At 36.5% G+C, this 12,681-nt stretch overlaps 1 protein-coding gene across 1 annotated transcript; it reads left to right on the top strand.

Moving 5' to 3' along the window:
* Nucleotides 1-10,035: 10,035 nt before the first annotated feature.
* LOC118750860 (UV radiation resistance-associated gene protein-like) lies at nucleotides 10,036-12,080 on the top strand (the record flags this gene model as incomplete). The annotated part of the gene is given in 3 exon segments (XM_036485590.1): nucleotides 10,036-10,140; nucleotides 10,412-10,868; nucleotides 10,971-12,080. Coding segments are annotated over 2 exon segments (1,448 nt in total), but the record flags the coding sequence as incomplete, so codon positions are not given.
* Between the last annotated feature and the right edge of the window lie 601 nt (nucleotides 12,081-12,681).

Below are 12,681 nucleotides of genomic sequence, written 5' to 3'. Positions count from 1 at the left end.
CGCCTTAGTAATAAAATTAGAACAAACAAATTCTTCAAAGCCGTCAGGCCGTTTTGAAAATTTTCATTCACCTCATAGTTAACAAAAATTTACAATCCGTAGTACTTTTCTATCAATTCGCAAATGCCGTTTGCACAAAAAATGTTATGAAATGCGTTTTATTTAAATCGTTTAGAAAATGAGTCATTTATGTATACCATTTTATGTGGAATTATTCAATAAAGTTCGTTTTACACTATACTTTTTGAAACTATTTGGAGTTAATTAATTTTTGTTTCTTAAAAGCGACCCTGCGTGCTTGGAAGGCGTGTGTACCAATAATTTCATCCCTAGCATATTCATCCCCGAGGAAGGCAGTCGCCAAATTCACCGAAGGTTGTTTACTGGTTATATTAGGTTCATTCCTTATCTTTTTGGACTAAAATCTGAAAAGTGTCAAAATGCCAGAGCGTTGGCAAAATGCGCTTACTAAAAGATAATAACAGGAAAAGTAAAGGAACGCAAAAAACCAAATTTTTAGTCCAAAGAATGGCAACAACAAAGCTAACGTCAAATAAGAATGGAAATGTATGTACAAAACACATTCACACAAGCACAAGCACAATAAACACTTACTATATCAATTATTTTTTGCCTCCTTCCAATTTCAATTCACTTATTTTACTTTTTAGATTATTCTCACTTTTTGCGTATTCTTTAATTTCCGTTAATTTAAATTTAGTTGAGTTTGACACTTTTCAGGATTTTGCCAGAAAAAATTCTTCTGACTAAATCTGACTACTTCGGACTGATGAGGGTCACTCTCACTGGGTCTTGCTCTCTCATTTTAGCTGTCATTTCCGAGTTAAGGAACGCTTTTTGGACTAAATCTGACTACTTCGGACTTTTTCTGACTATTTCTGGGAGATAAGGAACGCTCCTATTGTGATTGAGAGATAGGCCGCTGGGGTGGTATGATTTGAAGTGCGCAAAGCTTGAAAATGAAAAACAGTTTCCCATTAAAACAAAATAGCCGTTCAAAGTCTTCATAAACAGTAGGTACCCCTTTTGTGCCACAACATTAATAGCTCGAACACAATGAAAACGACGAGCTACGGACCACAGCTGTCAAATTATTTTAACACGTACTCTTATGTAGATAATTATTTTGGCGACGACTGGGCTACGCGGTGACTGTGGTTGTGGCCAGATTAGATCTATTTCTATTTTTCCAGGGACAGATAAAGTTCTTCCTCTTCTTTTATGTCAAACTCGTACAAATTCATGATGTCGCTGCCACGATCAAAAAAATCTTGTCGTCATCGACAATGCGTTGAGATAATGAAGATAGCAAATTGGAGGCTGTGACCCGTAGCTCGTCGTTTTCAATGTCTTCAGAAGTTAGGGCGCACGCGACAAGTCAGATAGGAATCTCAGTCAAACACTAACACATTGTGTAACAACACGTAGAGATTAAGGTGTTGTCTTAAAATACCGAGGTCGCGGGCTCAAATTCCACCACATGCAATCTTAACTATATTAAGAAATATCTGCTCTTTAAAGCCGAATTTGTATCGGGAAGAATTGTTAATAACATTAAGCTTAAATAAGTGGTGACATAACCATAACCATATAAAACAGCTGTCCCAATCAACCTTATGGCCAACACTGTATTCGATTAGTGGTCCCACACCTTAACCCAATAGCCATAACCATAGCCATAGAGACCAATTGAATTTTCGTTTTCCGCCATAACCATATCAGCTGATGTCTGAAGTGCGTTTTGCCAAACGTTTAAAAAAGAAATATGGTTCAAAGCCAAAGTTTTGGCATATCTGGCAACGTTCGTACTGTGCGGTCACTTAACCTTTCGCTTGAAAGAATTTCCAAAGTTTAACTCGTTTACAAAGTGCTAAGCAGTTATAATTTGTGTTATTCACACCGTAAAAAGTTTACTGAAGCCAAATTCCAATAAATTGACTTGATTTAGTCATAAAGTGCGTTGATTGAAAAGTTTTATTTAGTCGGCCTTCGTGCATATTTGCCTGTATTGGTGCATTATTGTTGCTTTTGCGTGAGAGTGTAAGGAATATCGCATTTGTTTGTTCATTTTGCTTTCTTTCGCGCTTTACACACACCTTTGTTTATCATCGACAGTCGCTTTCTTGGTGACAGCTGATTTTGTTAACTCAGTGGCTTTAAAACTGTTAAGTTCAGCACGGTTTCTAACCATTGAACTTCACTAAATAAGACCACTAGCTATTAAACTGCCAATTACTGTGAGCTTGAAACGTTTTCGTACAATACATTCCTAATTTCGCTATTTTTATTCTTTTTTAATAAAATTCGCTAAAAATGTCCTGTCTGTTCGAAAAATGTAATTTAAAAGCCGGTTCGGACCGTTTTGTGGCGTGCTGGCTTTGCGATGAACTGTCTCATTTAAAGTGTGCTGGTATTAATGGGAGAGTTCTGGATATGATTATTGGAGACAATGGACTTCGCTGGTCATGTCCAAAGTGTAAAAAAACTGTTGTGGATCTCTGTAAACTATTTAGAACCGCTAGAAATGGATTTTCGGAGATAAGCAAAGAGCTAAAACTGCTCAACGAGAAGTTCAAGAAGTATGAGGATGAATTCAAAGAATTTAAATTATTAGATACTTCCTCCTCCTCTCCTTCTCCTGGAAAAGGTCTTAAGAGACGTAGGAGAGGCGTGGAAATATTGTGTTGAATCCCATCACTGTGGACCTGGATCTTCCGCAGAACCGCCCACTTTTGACTCCAGCTATGAACAAAGAACTCATAAGCTTTAACACACCGATTCCTCGGCGGACTGAATCTCCCCAACCACGTCCTTCTTCTACTGGAGCCTCACTAAATTCCTGTTCAACAGCTTCATCTCAACCCTCCACCACATCTGAAGCCATCTCCGATTGCGTCAACACCGTTCCAATGCAAGTAGTCGTTGCTCCTTCCAAAAACTCCACAACTACATCTCAACCCCCTACCACATCCGAAGCCATCGTTGCTCCTTCCAAAAAGTTGACAGCTGTTCCGCAACCCCCTGTTCCGCAACCCCCTACCACATCTGAAACCGTTTCCGATTGCGTTAACCCCGTCCCGAGGGATTTAATCGTTGTCCCTTCCAAAAAATCGGTCTTTATATCTAGGTTTTCAAAAGATACCACTGTCGATGATGTGAAGGGGTATTTAACTTCCAGGCTGATAGCAAATGAGTTGCATGTACGCAAGTTCAGATTCTCGTATGAAAGAAGCATTTCTTCTTTTAAAATAGACATATCCGAAGACTGCTTTGATAGAGTAATGAGCCCATCTTTTTGGCCAAGCGGTGCCTTCATTCGCGAATTTGAATTTAGATCTAGACCGCAAGGGCAAAATTTGGCTCAACTTCCGCTTTCCACCTCGGCATCAAAAAACTAATAAGTAACCTCACCATTAGCATTTACTACCAAAATGTGAGAGGTTTGAACACAAAGCTATCAAGGTTACACTTGCAGTCCTATGATTTTGACTTCAAAGTACTGGTGTTTACTGAAACCTGGCTCAAGCCGAATGTGTTCAACTCGGAAATTTTGTGTCCTAAGTATGAAGTGTTTCGAAACGACCGTTTAAATAAAAAAGGTGGAGGCGTCTTAATCGCTGTCCAGACTGACCTTTCTTCTGAAGAAATTGAGTTCACTGACACCGATGAAGTTGAATTCCTCTGCGTTCGAATAAGATATCATTCTATTAGCGTTTATCTTGTTGCTGCTTATATACCACCTAACTCGAGCCTTTCTGTTTATTTAAAACACTCTTCCTTACTGCTCTCTCTACATGCCATGGTGAAGCCCTCCGATACTGTTATTGTCCTGGGTGACTTCAATCTTGCGGGTGTTTCTTGGGATCTAATAGATGGTATTCTAGTACCAAATTCCTCTCGTGATCTCTTCAATCAATTTTTGAACGATCTGTCAGATCTTAGTCTTTACCAGATCAACTCTGTTAGTAATAACTTAGGTAAATGTCTGGATTTAGTTTTTGTGGACGATGTTTCCAACGTCACAATAGCCCCTAGCTATGCTTTGATTACCCCTGTTGATTCTCACCACCCACCACTAGAATTGTCCTTGATAAATTCACGCAACTCATGTTGCTTTATCAGTAAAAAATCAAGAGCGGAGCGTTACTCATTTAAAACAGCAGATTATAATAAACTTAGGTTAGAGATATCGAAGATAACTTGGCCCCAGTATGATGGGAATGCTGAAGATAGTGCCTTACATTTTAGCAATTCCTTACGCCACATTTTCAGTAAAATCATTCCTCTTGTTAAGGAAGCTAACGTAACGTCTAACGCTCAGTGGTTTACTGGCGAATTGAAACGCTTAAAAAATCAAAAATCCAAAGCATTTAAGCTTTTTAAAAAATCTGGCTTGTCTTCTCACTACTCCGCGTACTCCATTCTTAGGCATAAATACAATGTATTGAACAAAAAGTGTTACAATAATTATATTAACAGGGTTCGACTCAATATAGTTTCTAATCCCAAATCGTTTTACGCATTTGTGAACACTAAGCGCCAGACTAACGGTTATCCCTCAACATTGAAGTTAAATGACTTAGTTTCCAGTGACGAAAATATTATTGCCGATATGTTTGCTGGTTTCTTCGAGTCAAACTACTCTGCCAGTTCTACATCTTCCCAACTGAATTCGAATCTATCTAGCTACCCATTCGATCTGCCATCATTTGATTGTATCCGAATTCCATCGATATCTGCTGCGGACGTCCTCATTCATTTGAATTGTTTGAAAATTTCATATACAGCTGGCCCAGACGGTATACCCACAAGTGTTCTTAAAAGTTGTGCAGAGTATTTGTATAAGCCTCTGGCAAATATTTTTAATGCTTCCCTAAAACAGGGTGTCTTCCCATCTTCCTGGAAGGATTCGTTTATCTTGCCACTTTATAAAAATGGAAGTAGGACTAACATCGTAAACTATAGAGGAATTGCGAAGCTTTGTGCTATTGCTAAAGTTTTTGAGGCAATCGTTACGGAAGAACTATCTCACTCTATTACTTCTGCTATTGATCTATCGCAACACGGTTTTTGCAAAGGTAAATCAACTGTATCCAATCTTCTTGAATTCACTACTTATGTGTCTAATGGGTTTAAAAACAATCTTCGAACGGACGTGATTTACACTGATTTCAGCAAGGCATTTGACAAGGTATCTCATTCAACCCTTATATATAAACTTGATCGAATTGGCTTCCCTCCTATTCTTCTCAGCTGGCTTTCTTCTTACTTAGTGGATAGGAAACAAAGAGTAATTTTTAAAAATTGTACCTCCCGGCCAATACATGTCACATCCGGCGTACCTCAGGGCAGCCATATTGGTCCCGTCTTGTTTATTTTATTTATAAATGACCTTCCTAAGGTGTTGAATTACTCGAAATGCTTAATGTACGCTGATGATGTTAAGCTCTTTAAGTACATTAGTACTGCAGAAGATAGGGAGCATTTGCAAGCTGACCTAACCTGCATTTTCGAATGGTGTGAAGCAAATTCCATGTCACTAAATTTGAAAAAGTGTAAATTCATGACCTTCTCTAGAAAATCGTTCTATCCAAATTCGTATATGATATCTGACCACAATGTTGAGCAAGTGACCAATTTCATTGACCTAGGTGTAACTATGGATCCGAAACTAGAATTCAAGTCTCACATAAACTCCTGCGTGATTAGGGCTAGAGGATTGTTGGCTTTTCTTAAGCGCTGGGCCAAGGAGTTCAACGATCCTTATGTCACTAAAGTTCTCTTTACCTCTCTAGTTAGACCGATTTTGGAGTATGCATCTATAGTATGGAATCCTAGCTATCAAATTCATAGTGACAGGCTCGAATCAGTGCAGAAACAGTTCCTGTTATTTGCCCTCAAAAATTTATGTTGGGACTCGTCTAAAAATCTCCCACCCTACAAGGATCGCCTGAAGCTTATAGATTTGCCGACGCTTCAGAGTCGTAGAGAGATGCTTGGTGTTCTTTTTTTAATTAAATTAATGAACGGGATGGTCAGTAGTCCCTTTTTACTGAGTGAGATAAATTTTTGTATTCCTACAAGACCCACGAGACATTTTAAACCTATTGTGTTGAGTATTTGTAAATCAAACTTTGAAATGCATGATGCTTTTCGGTGCTTATGCCAAGATTTTAACAAGCATTATGATTGCATCGACATATCTGAATCGCTTTTTGTAATAAAGAAAACATTGCTCAACAAGTTAACTAAATAAACTAATATCTGCAACCGTGAACGAAAAAATTACACAATATCTATGACTGCTTAGTACAATTGTAACGGCTTCGTATATTTCCGCGACCGCGTAGGACAATAGGAGCAGGGATCGGAAACTCGGCCTTTCCGACCTCGCCCAACAGTTCGTCTATAGCGTGGAGCGGAAACTAGGACTTTCCGCCTGCCTCACTTACAAAGTAACGACTACGGGAACATGGATCGGAAGCTCGGCCTTTCCGACCATGATCAACGGCCTGTAAACAGGGCGGAGCGGAAACTAGGTCTTTCCGCCCGCCGCACACAAAAGTAGACTGGAGACAAGGCCTCGCCAGCTACCCAAATTGCTATTGAATATCATTGTTATCTTTACAAGTTAATATTTATAATTATTTCACTCTGTAATGTATCACACATACTTAAATATTCTAAATCTTTTTATCTCAACTGTCTGTAAGAAAACATTTTTCTGTAGACTAAATAAATAAATAAATAAATAAATAAAAAAGTGTGGAATATGAACCATTTAGCTATGCAAAAATCAAGGGTGTGGCTCGATAGAACTTCTCACGTTAATTTAAACTGTTTATTTGGCGCAAAAAATATAAAAAAAAGATATAAAAGTTTTAATTAAAATTTTTTGATTTTTTTAATGTTAATATCTTATGAACTACAAAACCGATTTAAAAACTAACGATGCCAAAATAAAGACAATTAATTTATCTTTCTGCTGATGTCCATAATTTATATGCGTTATTTTATTTTTAATACAAAAATACTAAAAAAAAACCCTTTTTTTTCGTAGAATAACCTTTTTTAACAAAATTTCATATTTAAGACAAAGGAAATTTATATTATTAAGAAAGCGCAAGTTTATTGTAATCTGCTGTTGACGTTTAAGAATTTAGTGTTAATTTAGTGATATTGAAAGAAGTTCTGGGCAAGTATCCTACGATATAACACATTTTCTGCATCTTGTTCCGCGTCTAACAACATCAACATTGTAGCTTACGAAAAACCAGGTGTTCATGGTTATGGTACCAAGAACGATAGAATACAAGATTCCGCATTCCCGCAGAATGACATTTGTGGCAATGGGTAAACATTGAACAGTTGTGAATTTGCAGTGAGAAAACGTGTTCTCTTCACGATTCACCAATTTCTCAAGCCATCTTTGAATATAGCAAATTAAGCACAACGTTAACAAACAGTATACAACCACTCTTGAAATGTGTTCAAAAGAATAGGTCTTATTAATTAACTATTTAGAATTTTTGTGTTTGTATTGCAGGTGCCGAAAAAGTGATAATAAAAAAATAAAAAATAAAAACTGCATTTGGGGGCTTTACCCCTACGGCTGCTGCAATTCAACACACGACACGACATTTTTATAAACTTTTTATTACAAATAAAACGTTTTTTACTTTAGAACGCACGAATTACTTCGATTTTCACTTGAAAGTACACAATACGTTTACAATACGTTTGCATTTGTTTCCAAACAAAAAGTTTGTTTACGTATTGCCATAAACGTCAAAGTCGGCAAAACCAAAGTAGCGGTTTCGGGAATGCGCCACCTTCAGTTCATTACACCATGTTATGGTACCTATAATCGATGATAGTTGAGATTACGGTTATGGCCATATATGAAATACTTCTATATTGGTAGTAAGCTAAAGCAGTGTTTGCATTATTCAACTTTGCGTTCAACAATTGCGTTCAACTCAACGCAGGGTTGCACGAAAAAAAGTTGAATGGCTAAATGTTGGCTGGCGACCAACTTTGTTGAAAGCGATTAGTTGAAAGGCCATTCAACCAAAAGTTGAAGGCAAAGTTGAACAATGCAAACACCTTTTTACGGCGAATATTTTGATATTTTTTCATATTTTGATATTTTTAGCCATTCAACTTTTTTTTCGTGCAACCCTGCGCTGAGTTGAATGCAAATGTTGAACGCAAAGTTGAACAATGCAAACACACTTTAATGCAGCGTTTTTGCTGCATTTAAAATTCAACATTTAGCACTTTCGAACATATGTTTTCGAAGAGCGTTCATGCTATCGCATTTAGCAAATGTACATTTACGCGAGTTCGAAATCGTATGCTTTTGACAAACAGCCGTGTTCCAGTCGCTTATTCAGATCCGTATCCATTACAATAAATTCTCACGGAAAAGATAATGTTTTAACCATAACCGAACATTTGTTTGTGTATATATTCATTTGTCGGTGCTGCCAATTATATTTTCCACACTTAATTAGGAAACAAAACAAACAGAGTTGATCACAAATTAATCCAGATTTCTATCAGCATCATATCGATGTTGAATTTGCGTAACTTTTCTTTATCCAAATAATGTAAAATAATAAATGAAATCTCGATCGGCGATCACTGAAACGCATCTAGCGGTTGTATACTCGAAAAAGCAATGTTGCCACTTTTTCTCATTAAACCATGTTCGAATCGTGGAAATTTTGGAAGATCACAGGGTTGCTTTTAGCATTTAGATTCTAAATGCAAAGATTGAGTTGCATTTAGTTGCATTTAGATGACGAATTTTGTATGGATAAATGTACATTTAGAGTAGCATTTAGAGCTAAATGCGCTAAATGTACATTTACGCGTAAGCAAAAACAGCCCATAACATCTCAATGTGTAAGCATTCCGAAATCAAAGCGAGACAGTCTAGTACTGTTTTTGTCAATGTATTGTGTACTTGAGTGCCGTTTTTGTAAATGTGTCGTGTACATGTTTCTTGATAAACGTATGTGTTCCTTTTCTTTCGTACGTGTTTATTGATATATCTGTACTGTAGTGTTTTCGGATGGTACTAGCCCTTACTGCCAATATCGGAGTATTACATATATGGTTATGGCAAAGGTTAAGGCAATGGCGTTATGGTATGTCGCCACTAATTTTATGGGCTGTTTTTGCTTACGCGTAAAAGCACATTTAGCGCATTTACCTCTAAATGCTACTCTAAATGTACATTTATCCATACAAAATTCGTCACCTAAATGCAACTGAATGCAACTCCATTTTTGCATTAAGAATCTAAATGCTAAATGCAACCCTGTGATCTTCCAAAATTTCCACGATTCGAACATGGTTTAATGAGAAAAAGTGGCAACATTGCATTTTCGAGTATACAGTGGCTAGATGCGTTTCAGTGATCGCCGATCGGGATTTCATTTATTATTTTACATTATTTGGATAAAGGAATGTTAAGAAAATTCAATATCGATATGATGCTGATAGAAATCTGGATCAATTTGTGATCAATTCTGTTTGTTTTGTTTCCTAATTAAGTGAGGAAATTTTAATTGACAGCACCGATAAATGAATATATACATACACGAATGGTCGGTCATGGTTAAAACAATTCAAATTTTTGTATTGAAGTTTTGGTTTAAAATTTATTTCTTCCTTTTCAGTAGGGTTTTCGCACATTATCTTCTGCGTGAGAATTGATCGTAATAGATACGGATCTGAATAAGCGACTGGAACACGGCTGTTTGTCAAAAGCATACGATTTCGAACTCGCGTAAATGTACATTTGCTAAATGCGATAGCATGAACGCTCTTCGAAAACATATGTTCGAAAGTGCTAAATGTTGCATTTTAAATGCAGCAAAAACGCTGCATTACCTTTATTCTTGTAATGCGATTTTAGTACATTCGATACGATACTAGGGTTCTGGTACTCGATTCGAGAAAGTATCGTTTTAAAACTAACGAGTAGATAATATCGGTATCGAATGCGAAAAGTATCGATATGGTATCGTATCGTATCGAAATTCGTGTTCCTAGTTATGAATTCAAGACGAATTAAATTAAATGAATTCTTGATAAAAACGTTACAAGGTAAAATCATTGAGGCAGTCTGACGTTTGGCATATAATTTTAAAATTCGAACTCAAGCTCACACACCCATTCTCATTTTTAATCTCAAACAACAATTTTGAACAATTTGGTTTTTTTTTATTTTCAATTTTATATGATTTTAAAATGTTTGCAAACGTCAGAAAAAATCATGGTCGACGAATTGAAAGATTGATTTTACCTTTTAATGTTTTTATCATGAATGAAATTATAACATTGTTAAATTTGCCTTGTATGAATTTCTCAAATGTAGACGAATTATTTTTTTGGTGTCTGTTGGGGAATATCACAGTAAATAGTGACCGCATGACCGGGGCTTAGCACCTACTTTACTCATATAAATGTAAAATTTTGTAATTTTAAAACAATAAAATGAGACTACGACCAAGTTGCCGCTCTTGGCTTCCATTATCTACACAACAACTTCGACTGCGAAATCTTATCAGAATAGAAGGTATCAACATTAAATGTGATGACGCTGGTGCATTAATTTATTATACGTTGCATCAAAGAAATGACGGGAAACCTCTTTATGTCAGTGAATATTTGCCACACCGTCAACTACAAAAGTGGGCGGAGATTATGTGCCAGAACGTATTTAAATCAAATGAAGCAAGTGTATGTGTTAAGATTTGGGCACGTATAACAACCTTAGCCGCGACAAAAGGGGTCGAACAATGTAACGAAACTTTACAAGAGGACCACGTAAGGTATGCAGTTTGATATACATATGTATGTAGATAATAAGCTTTACACACAATTTTTTGTTTATCCCACAATTCATCCACTCACAAATTATCGAATGTCGGCAGAAAATCTTATGATCAGGATAAGTTGCTTTTTGCTTGGGGAATTTCTTTATCGGGTCTACTGCCGTTGAGTCTAAAAACGAATGCTAAACTCGTTGAAAACACATTACTCTTCCACTTAAACGGAGAATGTTTCACCTCCGCAGAGCATTTGCTTTGGGATATTTCTCTGATGTTTGATGAATTAAAGAACAATCAAAATTCTTTTGAACTGTGGCAAGAAAATGGTCTACATAATGAATATAACTGTGTACTAGAATCTCGAGGCATATCAAGCTACAGCTATAAATCAGACTGGAAAGATATTTGCAATGATGGGGTGACCTCACGCTACATACGATTGTATTTTAAAAGATCTGATACACGCAAAAGTTATAATTTGCATCAGCTTTTGAAACTTCAAAAAATACAACGAATACACTTGCAAAGAACAAGGGAAAGCAGAGATTTTATTTCGAATATACAACGGCGAAGCATTAATTGTATAACAAAAAATCAACTATTTATTTCGCAAATTGCTTTAAGTAGACATCAAGCAAAATTTGCAATGGGTCGTGCGTTAAGTGAATTGTTTTCTGAACAGGCTCAAGCTAATCCATATACACTTTTGCATGCACAAGAATTAAAGAAGCAATTAGAAACATTGAGACTGAATCATCGACTTCTACAATCCGAGTGCGATTCATATTCCTCACGCATTGTTCAACAAAGAAATCGGCTAACATCAATCAGCAGAATCCGCCAACAGCGTCATTCATGGTTGCGGTCTAAAAATGAAAAACTGCAACTTGAAAAAAAATTATTCAGTAAGGAAAATCAGGAAATATTGTTTCTCAAGCAGAAAAGGGACGAAATCATAAGAGACATGGAACGGAGGAAGTCTGCGCTATGCGTAGGTCTACGTGAAATTTACCCGATCGAAAAGAATGAAAGTGGTCTTAATACTATAAACAAAGTACCATTTCCCAGTATGGATGCTTTAGTTAAAGATGATAGAAATGCATATGCTTCAAACATCGTGGCCAATATTTTACCCATAACTCTGAGTGTCTCGCTTGGCTATATCGCTCATTTGGTGCAGATGATTGCTCTCATTATAAACCGTCCTTTGAGGTAAATCAATTTTATAACTAAGAATTTTAAACGTACTGCAATTTATAGACGTAAGCAAAATGTAGGGTACTGTTTAGTAAGTGGCCCACCTATTTCGGGGTATTGCGTCCAAAGGGGTGACCCGATCCAAAAAAAAATTGCACACACTTGTAGCCAAGGGTCTTCCCATTATTTTAACATCCACTATTGTAATTTTGGGTCACTAATAATTGGGTTTGAAATATGCCCTTTTTTGTAAAATTCGGAAATTAGCGTAAATTTATCACTCCTATTCTCCTTAAAGCAGCTACATCAGCAATATATTTTTATATTCTCCTTCACTTTACACTTTACTCAATGAGCTATAACTTTCTTTATAACTTTAATAATAACCAATTAATCACAATTTATTAAATAACACCTTCTAAATCATGCGTCTGACTTTTGTTGCATATGCAAATTAAATGGCGTAGTTCAGCTGTCAAACTCCAAAATATGCAAAAGAATGAGAGACAAAAGAAAATAGGATATAACCCTGTAAGCATTAAAAATATACAAAGGTGTTCTCTGTAAAAGGTATTCAGCTCCTCTTCTTCGCAAAACAGAAAGGAGAATTCTACTG

This window comes from Rhagoletis pomonella, unplaced genomic scaffold, assembly GCF_013731165.1.
Source record: "Rhagoletis pomonella isolate Grant_MI unplaced genomic scaffold, Rhpom_1.0 Rhpom_scaffold_00430, whole genome shotgun sequence".
Lineage (NCBI taxonomy): Eukaryota > Metazoa > Arthropoda > Insecta > Diptera > Tephritidae > Rhagoletis > Rhagoletis pomonella.
The sequence above is the reverse complement of the archived record's forward strand: the minus strand, read 5'-3'. Positions and strand labels throughout refer to the sequence as shown.